General features: G+C 37.9%; 1 protein-coding gene across 1 annotated transcript in view; it reads right to left on the minus strand.

Annotated features, from left to right (window-relative positions):
* LRRIQ1 (leucine rich repeats and IQ motif containing 1) overlaps nt 1-22,025 on the minus strand; it is a 119,663-nt gene that overhangs the window by 51,716 nt on the left and 45,922 nt on the right. The window contains exons 14-20 of the mRNA XM_063134706.1: nt 19,936-20,118; nt 16,150-16,626; nt 12,984-13,182; nt 9,762-9,881; nt 3,050-3,139; nt 668-789; nt 19-114 (exon numbers count right to left, since the gene is read on the minus strand). Of these exons, the coding sequence (XP_062990776.1) occupies nt 19-114; nt 668-789; nt 3,050-3,139; nt 9,762-9,881; nt 12,984-13,182; nt 16,150-16,626; nt 19,936-20,118 (1,287 nt within the window). The remainder of the gene's footprint in view (nt 1-18; nt 115-667; nt 790-3,049; nt 3,140-9,761; nt 9,882-12,983; nt 13,183-16,149; nt 16,627-19,935; nt 20,119-22,025) is intronic.

The following is a 22,025-nucleotide window of genomic DNA, read 5'->3' on the forward strand; positions in this document are numbered from 1 at the left end:
ACAATGAAGTGAACATACCATTCTTCTGAAATTTTTTCTTCTTTTTCTAATCTTAGTGGTGCCTTTTGGGGGAGTTGCATGTTGGAGAGCCGTGAAAGAGCACTCTTCTCTGACCTGAGGAGGATAACCAAAAGATGTTGAAAACTAGACCAAGTACTGGGCTACCAAGTCCTTATGCCTTCTGAAATTCAGAAATAAAATCTATTTTAACGCTCCGGGAAGACTTTATCTTGGAGAATAATAAAAGTCAGACTTCTACATGAAATGTTTACACTTCAAATGTTTACACTTAAAGCATATTTCAAGATTTTTCTACAAAGGAATGCAGAGCTGTAAGAAACCCATCTATCCATATCTGTCTTAGATATCTGTATTTTAAGGCCTACTTAATGTTTTTTGTTGTTATTATTATTATTTTAGAACATGTGTTTTTAGTACTTTAGTAATAATAATGAGCAAACATGGGCTCATTAGAGTTTCTATTCTGAATTTGATTTGTGCCATTTTAGTTTCAAGCGCATGTACTTAAAACGTAATTAATCACATGAATTAAAAATAGCAAGGCAGTAACAAGAAGTTCTAATTAGTCTTCCAGTGCTTACTCTGGTTCTCGTCATTGTGCAGTTAGCTACAGGCAGCAACATTGAAAGTAATTTATTTGACTTACCTGTTACTAATCTGGCTGTTTCCCAACAAGAATGATTTTGGCCTTTCCTTAAGCTGCGAGGTTTTATGTGGCGGCTTCTTTAAATCATGTGAGTTGTCTTCACATCTTGCAGGTTCATTATACTTGTAAACAGAGGAAGAAAAATGTATAAAGTAGTTCTCTTAGTTCTGCTTGAACATGAAACATGAATATGGGCTGGCTTACACATTAGCTTCATTTAATTAAATAAGCTGTTTTTTTCCTTAGGCTCAAGCCAACCTACAAGTAAATTAATAAATACTTTAAAACATCATCATCCCAGTACAAACACAATAGAAGAAACATCTTCTACTCTTAGAGTTTGACCAATGAAAGTCATATGGCAGCACATCTTAATCACCCACATGTTTAGTGTTTTAATGGTTTTTAATGCTGTGTATGTTCTGTGTTTTAAAATTTAAAATTTTATATACTTGTTTTTACCTCAATTTTAGAATTTCTGTAAACTGCCCAGAGAGCTCTGGCTATGGGGGTGGTATATAAGTGTAACAAATAAATAAATAAATAAATAAATAAATAAATAAATAAATAAATGTAACACCTGACCGACCAAACAACCAAACCAAAGGCCAACCAAAGCAAGAGGCCCAAATGTCCTTTCGGAGGCATTGAAAGCACTGCAACATTGCACATCTGGAGAAAAAATATTCCACAGCCTTTGAAAAAACCACTGGAAAGGCCCTGCTTCTAGAAATTGAGCTTCTCACCTCCTATACTAGTGGAATATAAAGCAGGGCTTGATTTAAGGAATACAATTGGCAAGGTGGCTGGGATAGGGACGGTTGGTCTTTAAGATGTGTGGGTCTTGGGTAGTGAAGGGTATTAAAGGTTGAAACCAGCAGCTTTAGTTTTGCCTGGAAGCTCATTGGCAGCCAGTGCAGATGATGTAACACAAGCTGAATGTGTTCATGCTTCCCAATATTCATAAGGAGGTGGAGAGTCACATTTTTTTCACTAACTGAAACTTCCACGTTGTCTCTTCTTTTCAGGTCAGCCCCAAATTGAAAGTTATTTCCATGGCAAGTTGCTTTCATGTGGTAAGTTTCTTTACCCTATCATAAGAATTAGTGAAGCTAAATGTGTAGATCTTCTGGGTCACAAGGAAAGTTTCTTGGTCAATGAATGATGGTTTCAAGAATATCTAGTGCTGGTGAATAAACTTTCCACATAAGCCATAGATCTACGTGACAAGTCTTACAAGAAATTATGCCAGAGGACAAGGAAAGCCAGCACAGCAAAGGGGAATACCATGAGAATAACAAAATGTGTAGACCAGCCCTGTTGTATTTTGCACAGACTACATGACACAAGTACGCTATAACACACACAAACACACAGAGGAGAAAACCCTGTGAGGTCGGAAGTTTGTTTGAGGTTTTCACCACAGCTGTATCTTGCAAAGGCAAGATGCATTTTAAACCCAAAAGCTGGCCTTTGTTGCAGTATAAGCGCAGCCTTAGTAGAAACTTCAAAGAAACATCCGGCTGTGTGCACGGTTCTCCCCCATGCACATTCCATTTTATTGGATCACAGCCACAGACTTTAACAGGATCCAGCCATTTTGCAACATTCTGGAAGGCACTTAACTATCCCAAAGTACCTAAGATGCAAGCAGGTTATGATCTGGAAGCAGTTTGAAATTTAAATGAAAGCACTGGCTAGGACCCTGAACTTAAAACACATTTACTTTGAGAGAAATCCCACTTGAAATCAGTGAACTCACTTCCAAGAAAGTGTGCTTAAAGCAAAGGTGTAAGACTTAAATTTTATTGCTCCCATGAGAGAAAAATTAACATACATTAAGCACTACTGTCTGCAGTTTATGACCCTTTGCTATCTTACTGCTAGCACAAATGTTGTTGGGAACACATTGCATATAGAAAAGAGAATTAAACATAACATAAAGAAAGCTGAAACTTCAAAGTTTATCAAATAGCTAACAGACATTACAGTTCAATGATCTTTAGCTGCTCTGAAAATCCTCAGCTGTTGCCATATAATGCAGGCTTCAGTATTTTTTAAAGCACTGTGTCAACTACCAATTTTTAATCCACTGCCAAATGTGCAGCTGAGGCACATCATCTTTTTTTTTCTTTTTCTTTTTGCTACTGTGAAGTAAAGTGTTGAAAGAAATCCAAAATAAAGAGGGGGGGGGGAATTTAAGCAAATGAAAGAAAAGCTACATGAAAAATTGCATCTGGGGAGGAGGAGGAAGTCAGAGGCTTCTAAAAGTAATTATGTTTTTTCAGTCAATAAATTGCAATATTAATCACACCAAGTGCAGCAAGATCCTCAAGAAATGAACAAAGGCCAAAGACGAAGAAAGTTTCCGTGACATGTTACCTTTGGCGAGGGCAATCGGTTTGAGAATAGTGGTGTTTGTGAAAGGAAGCGGGTGGAATCCAAAGCTGGCCATTTGTTCTCTATGACAGCCTGGTTTAAAAAAAAAAAAAATCAATGAAGTCAATAGTGCAAGGATAACATCAGTTTCATTTTGATAACTTTTATAAAGTACCATTTTGATTGCGTTGCATGCTGCTTTCAGTGTTTCAGGGCTGTATATTAGAATTTTCACCTGTAGCATATCACACTCCGTGAACCCATAAGGAAAGAGTTTGGATTAATTTACACATTTTTACACCCACCGCCAAAATACAGTAATTTCAGTGGGAGCAATCTGGGTTCTAATTAATTTTTTAAGACAGCAACAACTGCTGCTTAGCCACTGATGTTGACAGAACTAGGTCTGAGCCCCAAAACATGCCCTCTACATATTCTGATGTTTATATGTTAAAAATGCCACTCAGAATTGTTTAGTAAAATTTGGAATTGCAGAGCTAATTTCCTTTCCAGCTGGCAGCCAAACCCTATGCCTCAGGGCTTGTTCAAAACATTTTGCTGCCTGAGGCAAAGGACAATAGATTTGTATAAAAGCATCAAATTCAAATGTGTTCAGATTTCTATGAATCCAACTTTCAGATTCAGAAGCTTTTTCCATTGTGCAGATTCCAAGGACTTGCAGACTGGTGTTTTTTTTTTTACTTGGGGGGGATTTGCATAAGTGCACACTTGTGCTAAATTACATTAGTGCAAGTGTACATTAGTGCAAATGTGCACATGAGCAAGTGCGCATTACACAAATACACATTAGAAAACATGAACAACATTCTCATACATCCCTAAAAAACCCCCACCCCAATTTGAGAAGTAATTGCGGTTTCTTTCTCTACGGGTGCTACCCGGACAGAGATCTCTTAGGGTTACCAATGAAGCACTGTGGGACCACTTCATATTTTTCTCCATAAAGGACATTTTGTGTAAGGAAAAGTGATGAAAGAAGTGGTGGAAAAACACAAGAGGGTTACAAATGGAAGACATTATCTGGACTTCTCCCCGGCGAATTATGTGAATGAAGCAGGATGACTGCATGGTAAAAGCCTCATCTGGAAGCAGCCTGAGTCATTTCCAGGGAGGCAGCTTGGAGTAGGCCCACGAGGCATGTGAGAGGAAAGGGAGGAATAGAGATAGTCTTTCTCCTCTGTGCGACCCACCCCCTTCCCTGCCAGAATTACTGTGGTGTTTTATTGAATCAGAAAGTATCCTGAGTTCTTTGCTGTTATAAAGAAAGGCCCTGCCAGTCAATGACAAAGTAAAAAACACAGAAAAGAAAATGAGTAGGGACAGAGAAGGAAAACAGTACAGAAGGTCTCTGATACCATGGACTTCATTCACTGTGTTTTGTCCTTGAATGAATGCAAGAAAGCCTACCCCTTTCTTGTCCCCCTTTTCCCAGAGATTTTCCCTTCTTCATTTGCATTTTTATATTTACACATTTTCTTTTTTCCTTCCTCAGTAATATACAGGTGAAAGATCAGATTGTACATCCATTTCCCCTTTTTGTAGCAAGGCATGTAAGGTAAGTAAGTTTGGAGAAGGGTGTGTCTGTGTATCTAAAATGCCATAGTAGTAGTCTGGTGCGACTTTCTCCATGAATAGTGCAAGCCTACATACGTTTACCCAAAATGTAAGTCCCAACACATCCAACAAGACTCACTTCCAAGTGTGCATAGGAGAGCAACTGAACCTAATAAAAAGTTTATATATGGAAAGATAACGTTCACACTTGAAGCATTTGCTGCAAGTCCATCCACATCGATTGATTGCACTCCATAAAGTGTGGAGCTGCTCTTAGCTGTTCAGATTGCTCTTACGTTAGTAAAACCTTGGTGTTTCATTTTGATTCAGGTCCTTTCCCTCTCGCATATAAAGCTGCTAGATGACGTGGCTACAACATCTTTCTCCCATTTATGCACTCTCGCTAGTTTGTATTTATTTCTTTGAGATGGTTATCCCAGCTTTTTGGATACCATAAGATAGGATTACTGAAATTCTATATTGGCCTAGTTAAGAACAACCCACATTGGCGAAAATGAGGACTACTAGGTTATTTCCCCCTTAATGAAAAATAGAAGGACAAGTTCATATTTCACCTATTTCGAAAGAGAAGACATATTGGATGCTGGTCAAAAATAAAACTGGTTTTTAGAACTGCTCTTTATTTTAACAAAGGCTAGATGGTGTGTGGATCATTACTCTTAGCCATGCTGTTCCTAAATTATTCTGGAGCCATTGTTATTTTTCAGAATTAGAACTTTTATCTAACCCTTTTTACATAAAATTTACAATTGCAAAATATCACCACGATTAGATTTATAAATCGTTTAAATGGAGAACTGAATGAATTTGTCCTTTAAAAATCTAGACCGAATTGGACGAACTTTCCCTGAAATAGTATGTGTAATCCCCCCTTTTCTCTATTTTCATTTTAATAGCAAGAACGAAGTTGCCCTTGTATTCCTTAGTTGGACACAATTTAGAACAAAAAAAGTGCTAGAATTCCAAAGTGTGTAAGAAATTGCAGTTCCATGTACATTCCGTCCTAAACATTTGGATGTATAATGCCTGAAGAGAGGGCACTGGAGACATATGTTCCCTTTGTAATAATGCTTGTTTACAATGGACAGGCTGTGAAAGTATTATGAAGGCAGAGAAGCAAGCACACCCAGTCAGGCAATGATAGATTTACAACAATTCCCCCACCCCGAATCACCCCCACATCAAACTAGCACTCAGCCCAGAAATGTCTTGGACATGCAGCCAGCAAGGGTGTTTAGGACACCATGGAAAGCACAGCAACAGTGCAAATATTCACAGGGAGCATCTATCACACAGAAGCAGCATGGCAGAGGAGCAGCTCAAGTCCTTTCCCACTGCCAAGGAAATTAGCTCCTAGGTATACAAGGAGTTCCATACCAATGCCAATTGTGCAGAGGCCCTCGCCACACAATTTCAGAATACAGACTAACAAGGGCTGCCCAAATTGCCTGGAGTTTAGATGTTAAGGTCCTGCGTTCAGTTCATGATACAGACTAGTGTGAATAATCCATAGCAAATAACTGTCAGATTGCGAAGCCAGAGAGATTTAACAGGAAAAACTATATTTGGGGCAAACAGTTTTAGCTGTCATAATAAATACATCATTGATTTTAACACTATGCTACATTACACTACCTATCATTAGTGGTTTCTTCAATAACAATTACTTTCAGTAATTTGTCCACCTCTTTAGAAGTTCTCCCTAAATTATGCATGTACATGTCCACACACACACACACACACACACATACACACTTCCATTGGAACCCTCCCAACATACTTTTTTATTCTTTTTAATGGTGGATAAGAAAGCCAAGCCTGAGAGTTTGCAAAAGTCAAGCACAGACAGCACAGGTGCCTGGTTCAGTGCTGTGCTTGCCAAGTAGAAGCTCACAGGCTCTAAACCTCAGCCAATGTTGTGCATGGCTAGATTATGTTGGCTAAGGATATGAGATGCTTAGAGTTCAACCCCTGCTCATCCATAAAGCTCACTGGGTGGTATTGGGCAAGTCATTCAACCTCAACTCTCACAGATTGGCTGTAAGGACAAAATAAGAACACCTCGCATATGCTTCTCTGAGCTCCTTGGAGGAAGGGTGGAATACAGTCCATCACATAGATTGGGAGGAAACCTATGTAGCCAACCCTGGCCGATGGCTGGTTGGCCACTGTGTGAACAGAGTTCAGGACTAGCTGGACCCTGGGGGATCTACACTACTGCTTTAAAGCGCTTTATAACAGTTTTGACAACTGTTGGAACCCAGGACACACTGCATATACAGTTTTCAAAACGTTTTCAAAGTGCTTTAAAGCGCTTTAAAAGCAGTAGTGTAGATCCTGGTCTTCTTATGTTCTTAAGTCACCCTGCCGTTACTGCACTCCCTTCCCTTTCAAATGCATTTTCAATCTGGTTCACATTTTTTCTTGATCTGCCAACTCATCACACTACAATGAACCCGAATCACCCAAATTATAGACAAAATTATTTCTCATGGAATTACAACCCCAGCCGACTGCTCCACACAGACAACCCTCCCTCTCTTTATAATCAAGAGAGGAGAGTATAGAGAAGCTGCTGCTCAGGTAAAGCCATCCATTTTATCACTGTGCAATTTAACCCAAAGAGGAGGCCCAATTGTCCTTTCTCCTGATGGTGATGACAGCAGCAGGGCGGGGGAAATCTCTACCTGCCTGCTTGCACCATATTTTACTAGGGCTTGCTCTTTCTCATCCTAATATCAGGATGGAGAAGAGCGTTCTTGCCTGCATGAGGCAATTTAATCTCTGGTGCAGATAAGCAATAGCCCCCTGAATTCCATGTTCAAATAATAAAGGACAGCAGATGGACATATATACAGAGCTGACCCTATATAGCCCAGAGAAAAATGAATATCATATCCAGTCCCACCATCCAAAAGCACTATGATATTGTAACTGTGATGTGCGAACTGGACCTGGACCTTTCCCTGAAAAAACAGCAATATGTTACAGACTAGATTAGAAACATGGGGAAGGGGAGCAGGGACGGGCAATGACATTTGTCGCTTTGCGTTGTCCCCTTATTTGAAGCTACAAAGCAATCAGAACTGGAGACTTCAGTCCAGCTCCAGTGCGTATGTGGAGTTTTAAGTACAAAGAGGTTTTCTTTTTCCTCTCTTCTCAAAGCTGGCAAATCCTACATTCAGGGAATCCCCCCTGAATGTCCGTGGGTGCACAGGATGCTATTTCATGGAAGGGAGCCAAAGCCCAATCTGCAGAGTTTTGTATTGGCCTGTAAGTGTCCAGATGAAACGAACTTTTAATTTATTTTCTTTGTAAGAAATATTGTCAGCATCCGAATGAAATAAGCCTTTAAAAATGTGACGAAATACTGAGGTCTAAATAGGAAAGTGAAAAAAAAGGAATATATGGAGTTCTAGGTGCTATAAGAAATTAACCAAATAATTCCAAATAATAATGAACAAGCTTGAGTTGAGGTAACCCTAACAGTAGCAATACTATTTTTCTCATTTGCAATTATATGGTTTATGGCACAAGATAATACAGTACATGCATACTTCTATCTTTGCTTTGTAATCTTGCTGTTTTGTACCCCTCATATTACATATCTTCTTGCATTAAAACTCACTAAAACAGAAACAAATCAAGATGACATTTAAGATGGTGTTCAATATGCTTCTGAATTCTTCTGCAGGGCAGTTGGCACAAAATTAGTATGTGTGAGAAGCAGGAATTTGTCACATTTCTTCCCACCCACCCCCTTAAAAAAACAACAACTACAAACAAATTGGTCTATGTTTAGGATTGCTGTGAATCTTAACATTTAAAAAATAAAACAAAACAACAACCACATCTACTTCTCATCACATTTCTCCTGCACTGGAGGAAAAGAGAAAATTGACAGTTTCCTGTCTTGACCTGACTGCAATGCTTCTTACCGCCCCGTCATTGTCCCAATGCCAGCCAGGAAACAACTATATGGTAAGGACATGCCCACGTGGTGATTGGCTACACTCATAATGCTGGCAGGCTTTTAATCACTACATCACCATTATAGGATGAATCCATGGAAAATCTCCTCCCATATACTACTGAAATCTCTAAAGGGCATCACAGGGATATTCTGAAGAAAGGAAAGGCAACAAGAGATACCCAAATAACCAGTGATGTTGCAGCAGAACAGGTAGAGAACATCCCTGAGTTTTGCATGTAAAATTAGTAGAACAGCTACTATTAATATTTAATAGAACAAATATTAGCATTACATTGCATAAATATTCTATCTGTATTAAAATCCCTACTCATATAAGTTTATTAATAAGAAATGTTCTTAACAGAATGTCTTTTCCTCTTTTTTAAAAATGGGCTTCAATCATTTCCATCAGAAATAATTTACATCAATCAATCTATTCAAGCTAACTCTCTGAGATTACTGTTGCGTTGACATAATGTTCCCCCCACCAGTTTGTTCTTATAGGATTCCATTTTCTCTTGCCGTGCTATTTTTGTTCAGAAGGCAGATATACTCATTCATTTCAAAAGAGATCAAGGACAGATTAACCACGTAATATTCAGTTCCTCACCCATCACAGTTCTAGATATCCATTCCTGAAACCAAACTAAAGAATATTGTGCTATACAATTAATAAGAATCATAATGGATTATACTGGAGCTACCGAGCTACAGAAGTACTTCTTTAAGTATTGTAGTTTTACAATATTTTTAAATCTGTACTGAAAATATAGATACAAAGCTGAATTATTAATATGATAGGAAAAACTACTCTTGTGCCAAAAGTAATATTTTTATGAATGCACTTATTTATGAATAGTTGTACAATTACATTGTATTAGTCAAAATTCCATGGAAGGAGTAACAAGGTTAGCATGGTTGACAACAGCACTGCTTAGACAACAGGAAACTATTTGTTATGGTGTAACACAAGAAGCAGTAAGAAAGTAAATTACGACAAATATATGAAATGTTATTTTTTTCACAGTTGTTTAAATGGCATAACTTTAAAGCCAGTTATTTTATTTCATTTTTAAAGCTTTTTTTAACACCCGTACTAATTAAAGAACTTAAAATCAGAAATTAATATTAAATTATCCTACTTACTTCATCAAACATAAAGTCATCCACATTTACTTCTCTATAGTCATCCTCAACTTCATCAGTTTTAACAGCTGCAAGAGCACTGGCTAGTTTCTTTCGCAAACGGAAACCTTTCCAAAGTGCCTAAATAAAAATGTAAAGCATGTTATATGAGGCCATAGATCAAACCCAAATCCAGATTCTCTATGTTATCCCATTAGGAAGATAAAACATTGTAGGCCTTTCCCCCACTCTTTTTTTCCCTTTTTTTGGTAATAGCTCAATGATCTGTGTTTTGAACTTTATGTGACATTTAAAACTACAAGACAAATTAAATATCAGCACATGTCTAGAGCTCAGAATACTCTGGAGGTTTGGCTCAAGTAAGCAGAATGGAATCCTAAAACTCCCTCAACTACAAACCAAGGTCAACTAATTAATTATTTGACAATTCCTTCAGGACCTACTATAAGCTTAGGAGGAGAAGATATACGAAAAAGAATTAAGTGTTAACTTTCACATCACTAAGAACAAAAATAAAAAACACACTTAACTGAAAATTTTCCACTGATTACACCTGACAACATATGTAGAAACACCAGCAATTAATTTAGGCCAATCATTTTCACCTTCATTATCAACCACTAGACTAAATTTTTAAAGACAGAATTTACTTTATGGGGAAAAGTTATAGTAACCCCCTCACCCCCACTCAAAACAACTATCATGTGTGCATTAATTTTATTTCTATGTGAATCAGTTTTTTTAAAAAAGAATTTCTACTGCAAGTAGACTTTGCAGATAAATGTCACAGTAAATTTCTTATCCATCAACACTCCAATTCTAAACAATGGTGCAGGATTTTTTTTACCTTTAATAAAACTTCTTGTGCCCACCCTAAGCATTCACATTTTGGAACAGAAACTTTTGGATTCTAGATTAGAAATACTTCTAATTACATAACTTAATAAAGGCACTGCCATTTCCTCTTCCTTTAAATGTATATAAATAATGATACAGTATTTATTTTGCTATATTACTTGTAGCATGACATGTCAAATTATATTAACAATGATACACTGAAGTTGAAATTCTGCTGTGCTATTAGTAAGCAATACTGGTCTACTAAGTTTGGTGCTGCACATTTGATTGGGACCTTCTGAAAGTCCATCTTCAGAATTCAGGGAAAAAGAAAAAACAGGCTTTCTTTTTCTTGCTCTTCTGCCTCATTTTTGAAACCAAGTTGAATTCCAGTAGTCCACATCCTGTATGTTAGAAAGAGATCTGAAATTATTGGACGGAATCCAAAGGTGCAGTTCTACCTGCAGAATCGGTTTTGTTCCAGTGGAACAAAATGGTGGATTCCAGTGGAATCACCCTGCACACTACCCACACCGTCTTCTACACTGTTCTAGAGGGATCCCCAACCCCACAGAAAATGTTCAGGGGATGCAGGGGTAAGAAAGAATTGGTGAAAATCATTCCTGCTCTTCTGTTAGCAGAGATATCCACAGGACCCAAAGCTGCTCTGCAAGTGGAATGGCACCATGGGATTCCACTCACTGCCTTTAAAAATAAGAAATCAATGAGAAATTCAAAAGAGTAGAAGTGGCGTTAGCATACTCAGGAGGCGGTTTCAAGGCTAGGAGGCAGGATAGTATTTCATTTACTTCATAACTTACAGAACTCTTTAACGCTATTGAAATGTTGCTGAGATTCAACGGAATTACATCAGTATAAATAGCCTGTTTAATAATATGCCAGTGGTGACCAGATATGGACCTGATTGTCTGAAGTTTATACAAGCTAAATATGATTGGATCTCCCAATCTTTCTTTTAAAAAGAGCAGGGAGGGTTCTTGGACTGGACAGTGACAGCAGCACTAGGGGAGGGGGATTAATCCCTCCCCACATAAACACATAAAGCTGCTATTACGTCTGTTGGGGTGTGTGTGGAATTATAGGCTTAATCTGATCACTGACTTTTCTCCATCAGAGCTAATAGCAATCTGAGGAGAGGGGGAATTCAATCAGGGAAACTGGTGTGTGTGTGTGTGTGTGTATAAGGGGTTAAATCCATCCTCTTCTAGGGTTGCTCCTCCAATCCAATCCTCTCCCAGGGGTGCTCTTAGGTCTGAACAGCACATACAACACACAGTTGACCTGATCACACATCTCCTAGGTCATATGCAGTTTGTCCCTACATGTTATTTCTCCAACAGTTCTTTTTTTTATTTCAGTGAATTTATAACCTGCTACTTCAGACAATTGCCTCTAACAGCCATTAGCACAGTTTTAAAAAAACAGGAGAAACCCAGATAATAAAGTAATATGATAATGAATGAATGAGTGAGTGAGTGTGTGTGTATGGAGGAAAGACAGTCAAGATGATTTGCAGTCACATAATGGGACAGCATGCCAGCATGGTAAGTTGCCATGTGTGCTTATCTACATTTCTGTGTAGTGATCTCTATAGCAGTAGCCATGTTAGTCTGTTTTAGGAAAAAACAAAACAAGAAAGAGACTTGTGGGTCCTTAAATACCAACAAAATAATCTGTAAGATTATTAAATGGCATTTTTCAGTTTTCATTCATTCAAGTAAAATTCAAGTTTGTTAGGAGGTTTGGCTATGTGAGGCAATCTCTTGTACTTGCTTCTGTGATGAGTTTCATCATCACCATCATCATCATCATCATCATCATCATCATCATCATCATCCCATTCAATTATCTAACACAGATTCCAGAGCGGTGAACACAGATATAAATGGTAAAAGAAAGAAGGTTTAAAAAGCAAATTAAAATAGTTCAATTTAAAACCAAAAGAACCAGAAAAACAGTGGCTAGTCAGTTGAAGAAGGCTTCTTGAAACAGAGTTGTTTTCAGAAGAAGCTGGAAGCAGCCTAGTGTTGGAGCGTGCCTGACCTGCAGGGGCAGAGAGTTCCACAGAGAAAGGGCCACTACACTAAAGGCTCTTCTCCTGGTGGATTCCAATCGGGCCACAGGCCCACGTAGAACCACCAGGAGCATGCCCTCTGATGACCTCAGTGATTGGGCAGGTTGGTAACGGACAAGGCACTCTCTCAGCTGATTTTGAATTGAAAACTTACCTCTCAGCAATACTATTATGTTCAATGAAACCACACCATCTAATGGTGGAATTATAACTCTATGCTGCCTTTACACACTGGGAACATTCCACAATAATTTTAAATACTGCATTATCTCCAAGAATTGCAGACTGACCTGAAGTATAATAGCAGCTTTTTGCTTGTCCATGGAATGATCACCATCTTCCCTGTAGCTGACTACCTTTTTTCTGACACGGTAGCTCCGCCAAAAACACTGGATAATAGTTGCTGCCAGATGTAGCTTTGTAAATAAATTGATCTCTTTACGAACTCTATAGCTTCGCCAGTGTGATTGGATTACTGTGGCTGCCAAACTATAAATATCATAAAAAAAAATAACATACAGCATTCAGAAGTGGTGATTTGTGCCAATGACTACACATGGTTACACTGGATTTTATTTTTATTTTTTTGTACTTGGACACCATTTACATGTTACATGGAATCTAGAAGAAGATGGACAAAGCCATGGAATATAGATCATTATCTTTCACTGATTTAGGGGAATGGGGAAAAATGAGAAAAATAACAGTTGAAGAGGGAAATGTGAGGAAAAGACATGGACACCAAAATCTACTAGTTGCTTGAGCACACTTTCCAAGCATGGGAGGCTGCTAAATGGGGGTTGGGGTGGGGAGGATCAACAGGGAAGGATGAGTCGGAGTGACTAGATTGCTCCTAAGGCATTTTGTTTAATAATGCATAGTTTTGTTTAATTCTTCAGTCATGTAATATGATCCACTGTTGTTTTGCAATGTTTCCAAATAGTTCATGACAAAGAGCTTGGAAATGTAAGTGATGTAAGATATCATGAATAAAATTTTTTATTAATTAAACATAGCGCAGAAATCAATGGGGTCCTTAAAGACCAATTCTCCGATTCTCTTGTGCCCTGCAAATTCCATTGCACAAGTGGCCCCCACCACTTGTGCAGCAGTGATTTAGCACCTCCAGGACAACCCAAAATGAGCAGAAATGCTCATTCCTGGAAGGAGGCAGGTCAGCAGAGCTTGCATAACAGAGTTCTACCTACTTATCTCCTTCCAGAAACAAGTGTTTTTGCTCATTTCAGGGCTTTCCCTGGAAAGCACTAAACCTCCCTTGTGTAAACAGTGGGTCCCGCTTAGGCAACAGAATTGGTGGGACCCCCACCACTTGCAGAAGGGCATTGGTGGGGCAGAAAGGAATTGGTGAATGTGGAAAGGAATCAGTGGGGGCTAATTTCATGGGCATGACTGCTTCTTGTGTACATAGTCATTTTCAAAGTATTACTAGAAACAGGCACATCTAGGCCTAGCCTCCTTGGACATGTGCCTGAATGGTAGACATGATGTCTGATTTTGCATATGAAACTCCATTCTATTATACTCCCTCTCTTTCACACACACACACACACACACACACACTGAATTAATCAAACAGGATTTCAGGACAGGCCAAGCTGGGAGATTGTGGACAGTATATTTAGAAGTTGTATCATGTGTGAAGCTTTGGGTTTGTCAAGTTCACACAATCTGGTATTATTGCAATACCAGAGCAAAGACGAGCTCTTATTATTGCTCTTCTGTGGCTCTGTTAGGTAACAGAATATAAACGTGTCCATCAGAAGGCAAAAGCAATTATGTATCGTTGTCTAGGAACACCACTAGCTTAACTTCTGCACTTTTGTATTAGCAAACCTGTGGAGAGTATGGACACAATGAGACCATATAGTTCACCATGATTGTACAATGCATTACCAGAAAAGCAACAAAGAAGGCAGTCATGGAGACAAGCAAAGCCCTTCAGGCTGAGGAGGAGAAGAATGGCTAACTGGCATACACTACAGTTCTCTTATTATGTTACACTACTTAAGTCTGCTGAAAAATAACTCCCTTTTTATAAAAATTGGCAGGATTCATGGCATAAGCAAAAGTTTACCATACATAGATCACCTATGAAGGCTATTCATGCAACACTATAACCTAAGAATATATATTTTTTGTAAAAAAAAAAAAATGCTTTGGATAAAACATCAAATACACCAAATGCAAGATATAAAATACTGAAAAAACATTCTTTGGAAGTTTTTCCTGTTCCCATGGCAATGGTTAAACTAGTAAAAGTCCTTGAAAATATTTAAGTACAAGTTTAAGGCTATCAGAAACCAACAGATCTAAACTCCACCAATTCACCCCACTAAGTTCAATTGGGCTTACTCCCTTGGGTTCGTTTATTTTATTTATTTATTTATTTATTTATTGCATTTCTATACCACCCAATAACCGAAGCTCTCTGGGCGGTTCACAAAAGTTTCTGAATTGACTGAATTCAGAATTGAAATTGACTGAATGTTTTCCATATAAGAGAATATTTGGGGAGCTGGAATTTGTTGGCCAGGTCATATGACTGTACGGTGTTTATTTTGTTTTACTATAGTTAGGTTGTATTTTAGATAGTTTGAAAAATGTTACCAAACTTGAACTTTTTCAGATAAAGTAGTATATAATTTAACTAGCATTTGACAGTTATAAAGGTAACCTGGGACAGAATGAACTGGAAGGAAGTTAATTTTTGGTGAACTGATTATCAGAAGAGGAAGCCACACATGGATAGTTAAGCATGATTCTGAAAAGGGACTCTTAAGTTCAGGCTTTTGGTTTACAGGCAGTTTGATCCTAGAAATATGTATATCTGTTATCTAATGTAGGACACAGAAATTACACACCAACATAGTTACAGAGGTGTTCTTAGCAAAGCAAGTCCATGGTATTATTCTGAAAGTCACGTGAGATAATACTGTAACAGCTTACTGTCTTATCTCTGGCATATTGTTTGTGCACATGCAACTAGTTCCATAGCATCTCCAAAGTCTTTGGAATAGCACTTGAGTGAGCCATCCGTAGCAATGGCACATGCCATGGGCTGTGCTTAACCATCTTTGAGCTTTGCAACAGCTTTGTGCACAGAATCCAGCAAGGTTAAAGGGCTGTTTCCAATCTAGAAACAAGGACTCTGAAGTGATGCCCTACTTCAGGGCCATTGTTTCTAGAACATAGTTTGTGTTGCTAAAGTAAGTGTTGTACCACTTGGGTGGTAAAAATGGAATTTTTTACCTACTAATCTTGAATAGAGGGGAAAAATATATAAATACATCTTACATGCAGTCTAACAGTTTTAGGTTATGATTAATCCTGACAGATCATCTGGTTGGTGGCATCAGTGATGCCCCTGCCTGCGTTCTAAGTACATAGTGATATGATTACATTTCCATAATAAATGGTTTGACCTTTGGATCTTACTTTTGCAAACTGTCAAAATGTTGAGGGTAATTTCCTCCATTACTTGCCATGATATGCTTGCTGAATTTGTTTCTCTTAGGACTGATTAATTTGTTGTTATCTTTTCTTTGTCCACTGTGGTTAAGGGAACATTGACAAGTCTTCTTCTTTTGCCTGTATTCTTGATTCTTTCCCATTGCAGGCACTGACATGAAGGAGTTAACAGACATAGTCTGAGTGTGGCCAGAAGTAATCCATCTTTCAGGCGTATTCACAGCGACCTGCTTATTTTCTTTTACACCAGTGATAAAGAAGTTATTTTTCTCTATAATGTTAATGCCTTCTCGGTTCAAATGATTTGCCTGTTTTTCTGGTTCCTCTCCTTCAGTAGTGTTTAGAACTCCATACTCATGTGCATAACGGTGCTCACTACTAAGTTTCATCAGCTTCTGAAAATACCAACACTGCAGCTGTACAGCTTCTGCAGAGAATTCATCTCTGGGGTGGGGAGGAGAAATGGTGAAAAGCATCTAACAAGTTCAGAATAATGAATCAAAATTCTATAAATAATACTATGTTATAAGGAAAAAAAAGACAATAAAATATTCCCAAAAAACCCCCAGATGTAGTCATAACATATAAACTGTGTTTCCATTCTATGTATCTATTGCACAAATAAATACTGCTGGACGATGTAGCCCTTTGCAAAATCACTTTTGCTTTTTGGCCATGACGATGCACAGCAGTATCCAACGGCAACATTTCCATTAGCGCAAATGATTCTGCTAGCAGAAACTAGGTTGCAAACTATGCAAAAGAGGAGAATCCAACTAAAATTACATTTGTACAGGTGCAGCTGAGCAAGTGGTTGTGCATTACACTTTACTCATTATGCCTGTGCAGCCTGTTGCATGAGTGTAATGCACAACTGCTTAAGCAATAGAAAGACTCAGCAGAACTCCGCTAGTGCTATTTGAGTTTGTGGAATGACACCATTGGATCCTGCCCTAAAAGCAGTATCCAATGTGGCTGATGACAGGCATGCAAAAAGTTTTCATGGCAGCAGATTTTAATCCTTCAAAGCAAACCACCCCCAATAAAAATCATATGAACGAAGTACATAAAAATGACAGGAAAAAATCCTCTAAAAGCAGTAACATATATATTAAAGCTTGGATCTAGGCTTAGTCATACTTAGAGAGAACCAACTGAAATCAACTGAATGTAAGTTAGTTATTACTGTCTTAGGTCCCAGTGATCTTAATGAATAAAATCCAACATCACACAAGTGGACTTTCATCTGTGCAATGGGACTTTTTCTCTCCTCTCCCCTGACCCCAAATCCACTCCAGATGGTCTAAGAGGGAGAGGAAATATATTTTACCAACTCTGAATTTAATGTTGGAAAAATGAGAAACTGAATGGAATTCAAAGTTGTCAGATCCATCCATCACTATTCTAAGCACCACACTCATAGGATTCCTCCACTCATCTCTTCCTTCTAATAATGAAGATGGCAAAAGGAGTAGCCTTGTTGATCAAACAGAAAGAATGCTTAATTTGCTGAACATGGTATCTCACTTGAAGTGAAGTGTGGAAACCAATTTGTTATTGTAATAACTACAATACAATCAGGCAACAACAATTATACCAGTTTCTAAAGAAATTTAGTAATTTACTAGTAAAATATGATAGAAAAATATTATTATAAAAGAAATTTTCATAAAGTCCCTATTATATTAAATGATACAGTTTCAACTACAAAAATCCACAGCATGACAGCAAGAGCTCCAATAAAGTAAAAGATTTCATTTATCAGCATTTTCTCATCTGGGGATCATTTGACATCTCAACTTCTTGTTGTACTCCACAATGAATTAAGATAAAAGTAATACAAGTGGTACAGTTTGTTATATGGTACAAATTTAGTTTCACTTGAGTGACTGATTCTCTAGAATTACAAGACCCATTTTAATGATTCCTAATATTTTCTAATGTTCGATGTCTGCAGAGAACCCATCCCTTGGGGGATGGAAAGAGCTTTCAGACAATTTTGCCATATGAAATATTATCTTTGGGAAGAAATATTTGCATCACCATTCAAGAACACTTGAGATGATGTTGTACTCTAGAATGTCATCTTAATATGGAGATGCTTCAACATTGCTTCTCTCATGAATATTAAAAAATAAGATTCTTTGATGTAAATGTTAATTTTTGTAAACCACCCAGAGAGCTTCAGCTATTGGGTGGTATAGAACTGCAATTAATTAATTAATTAATTAATTAATATAAATTAAATACTGTTTACTATAGTGTGTTTTTTGATTTGAGAGATGACCAATGACAACTTTTCTGAACTGAATGCTTCCCTGACAAGAACATTTTAAAACTCTTTTCATTTTCTTTCTTTTTTTTCCTTTCCTTTTTTAATATATATCAAGGAAGGTAAAAGCTGTGACAAATAAATATAGCAGTATTATATAATTCTATATACGCTGATATATGCTGTAATATCATTATTGTACCACTCTTGTTTGCAAAAGGCTTTTCAACTCCATAAAGAGTTTTAATGTTTATATTTCTTCAGTTATATTTCCTTTTATAAGCTTTTATGTCATTTACATCTGTTTAAAGTATGCCTATTTAAAAGGGTTTCAACTTCCATTAGTGTCTTTTATTTCCAGGCATCTGTACAAGAGCCTGTTGAAAGCCAAAACACTGAAACGGAAGTGCATTTTAGCATAGCTACTTACAACTAAGTGTCAAAAGATTAACTGACAGACATTTATTAGAACAGAGTAATTAATTTTTAAAAAGCACATAATTCTCAAACATGGGCAGGCACAGTGGATTTGAAAGTAAAATCAACACAGACAATTTAATTGAGCTGCTCTGGTGTATGAAACATGGATTAGGAAACCTAGCAATGATTACCTTTGGCAGCTTACATACTTGAGGTCATACCTACAGGGCCTCATAACTTAGAGAGATGTCAAACAGACAAGAAGCTTGACTTGTTTTTGTTCTGTTATTTAGGAAGGTAGTATTAAGGCTGCAATCCTATGCACTCTTATCTGCAGGCAAGCCCATTGTACGCTGGTGTGCGTGGGCTTACTTCAAGTAAACATGTATAGGATCATTTTGCACATCACTTAATTTACAGAATGTCGGTAGAGGCTTAGGGATATATGAATAGGGATTGTGTATGGCTTCTTAAACGATTTCTTCCATGAATTTTATTTTCCATATTTAAACATATGTATCATGGAGTTTGGAAATTAGAAGAGCCACAGGTTAGTGGTAGAGCACATGCTTTCAATGAGCAAGATCCTAGATTCAACCCATGGCATTTCCAGGTAGGGACTGAGAAGGCTCCTGCTGTTCTGTGTCGACAGTAGTGAGCTAGGTGCACTTTTGGCTTGAGTTGGTAAACTGGGGGTAGGATCCAGCTAGAGTTCATCTCTTTTAAAGCCATTTAATCTCATGCGATTAGTGAAAAACAACTTAGTAGGGATGAGCAAGAATTTGGCTACATACACTATATGTATTGGTTTCCTTTAAATGCAAAAAGAAAAACTACATCCATCTGGTAAGTGTTGAGACTCCACAAGTATTTTTAAAGGTGTCACAAAGCATGAATGAATTATGTCAAAGACAGACTGAAATGGATATATCAGCAACTTTTCACTTTAATATGATTCTGATGTATTTCATTTTGTTCAGGGTACTATGCAGTCTGTGCACATCAAATAGCACATGAAACATTTAGGGGAAAATGAATTCTCAGAAATGTATTGTACTTACATTAACCTAGTTGTACCTTCTTTGCTGACTAAGTCAATTTCTTGAATCTGCGCTTGACAAAATGCTGCAAAATTTCCTGGTTCTGTTTTATTTTTAATCCTTTCACCAGGGATTTCTGCATCAGAGTTTATGTTTTCGTCATTAAGTATTTTCAAACTAGGCAGAATTTTTAGCAAGGAGCACCTTTAACGATGAGAGAAAGAGAATAATGTTAGAATAGTTATGTTTTATTCTAAGCTTTGGAGATTCCTACAGGCTCCATGTAGAGACTATGCATAAATTAATTTTGTAAGAATAGGGAAACTTGCAATCCAGCAGACTTAATCCACATGTGGATTAATGGTATTTTCCACAAAGTTGGCTATGGAAAGTAAAAGAATTCCTCGTGTTCACGAAGATTACTTTCCTGCTGTCAGACAAGGAATGGCTTTCCTAAGTGCTCACAAACTGGGTTTGGACAACATGCCACACGCAGCTCATGATGAGTTATTTAACCTACAATGAGCAGCATTGCCTGTGGCACCATGTTGCATATACAACCCCTGCTCAGGGGTTGTTGTGTCATGTGAACCCAGTGAGTGGTGGCTATGTAAGGATTAAACAATCTCCACATAATCCTAAATCCGATCACGGGTTATGTGAGAGTTGTTGAACCCTTGCATAACCCATGCTCTGAGTGGGGGTTGCATATTCAAAATGGCAAACCTATGCAACACAGACTTGCCATAGGTTACATAACCCATAGTGGGCTGTCATGTCATGCGAATAACCTCGTCTTCTGCATAACAGCATAAACATGTATGAATTGCTATTTTTTAAATTATATTTGCTAGTAGCAGTTCATACCAAGAAGGAAGATAAATATTCAACTGTGTAAATATTAACTATGGAAAACATTAAAGCATTTTGTGATCTTTTGAAGCCGAGTCCATGAACGTTATTTGATTATAGGATGTGTTGCACAAAGTTCTATCAAAACCTGAATGCAATTTCACTTTAGGCAAATTACATGTTACATGGAAGATACATGATCGGATCTCCTGATATTTAAAAAGTAAGCACAAAAGTATCTCAGTCCCATGCTGCTTCCACAACTGAGATTTCCCCCCTGCAGCCTTACTGGGGGAAAAGGAAGGAACATTCCAATCTTTGCTGTTCCATATTGGCTAATTGTAGCTTTGGGGAAGGGAGGGGCTAATCCAATTTGGCAACATCACCAGGAAAAGTTAAATGCCCTACCCCAGGGCCACTGCTCCAATCAAATCTGTACCCCTCTGGCTGCTTCTAAGTTTGTTTTTATGTCAAAAAAATCCAGTCATGGATGTCCCACTTAATGTGCAGTTTAACCCTTAAGAGTAGGACTACAAGGAAGTAATTGTAGGCAGGGGAAAGCCCATATTCTCTAAGATCTGCCTATGCTTGGCCAAGGTTGGAGTGCATGAACAATCAGATAGCTTTAATTTGGAGCCATAATGTAACTGCCTTACAATTTATTTATTTATTTATTTATTACATTTTTATACCGCCCAATAGCCAAAGCTCTCTGGGCGGTTCACAAAAATTAAAACCACAATAAAACAACCAACAGGTTAAAAGCACAATTACAAAATACAGTATAAAAAGCACAACCAGGATAAAACCACACAGCAAAATTGATATAAGATTAAAATACAGAGTTAAAACAGTAAGATTTAAATTTAAGTTAAAATTAAGTGTTAAAATATTGAGAGAATAAAAAGGTCTTCAGCTGGCGACGAAAGCAGTACAGTGTAGGCACCAGGCGGACAATATTCACATTCTATTTGTTTAATCACTGTACCACAATGGTTGTGTTTGGACAACAAGCAAGGGAAACACCATAGTATGTGTTGTTTCCCCTGCCCTCATGCATGGTGCTCGTGGGGCTACCATTACCCTAATACCCACATGGCCCATCGTGGGTTGCCATGTTGTCTGATCCCAGTGCATGGCAGGGATGTTTTCTCAACCACCCCACAATACCTACTGCAAGCCATGGGTTCTACGGTGGGAAAGAACTATGCTGTGCACCAGGTTTGGAGGACATAACAATCTGCAAGGTGGCGCGGGCA

Source organism: Elgaria multicarinata, chromosome 9 (genome assembly GCF_023053635.1).
Source record: "Elgaria multicarinata webbii isolate HBS135686 ecotype San Diego chromosome 9, rElgMul1.1.pri, whole genome shotgun sequence".
In the NCBI taxonomy this organism is placed as follows: Eukaryota; Metazoa; Chordata; class Lepidosauria; order Squamata; family Anguidae; genus Elgaria; species Elgaria multicarinata.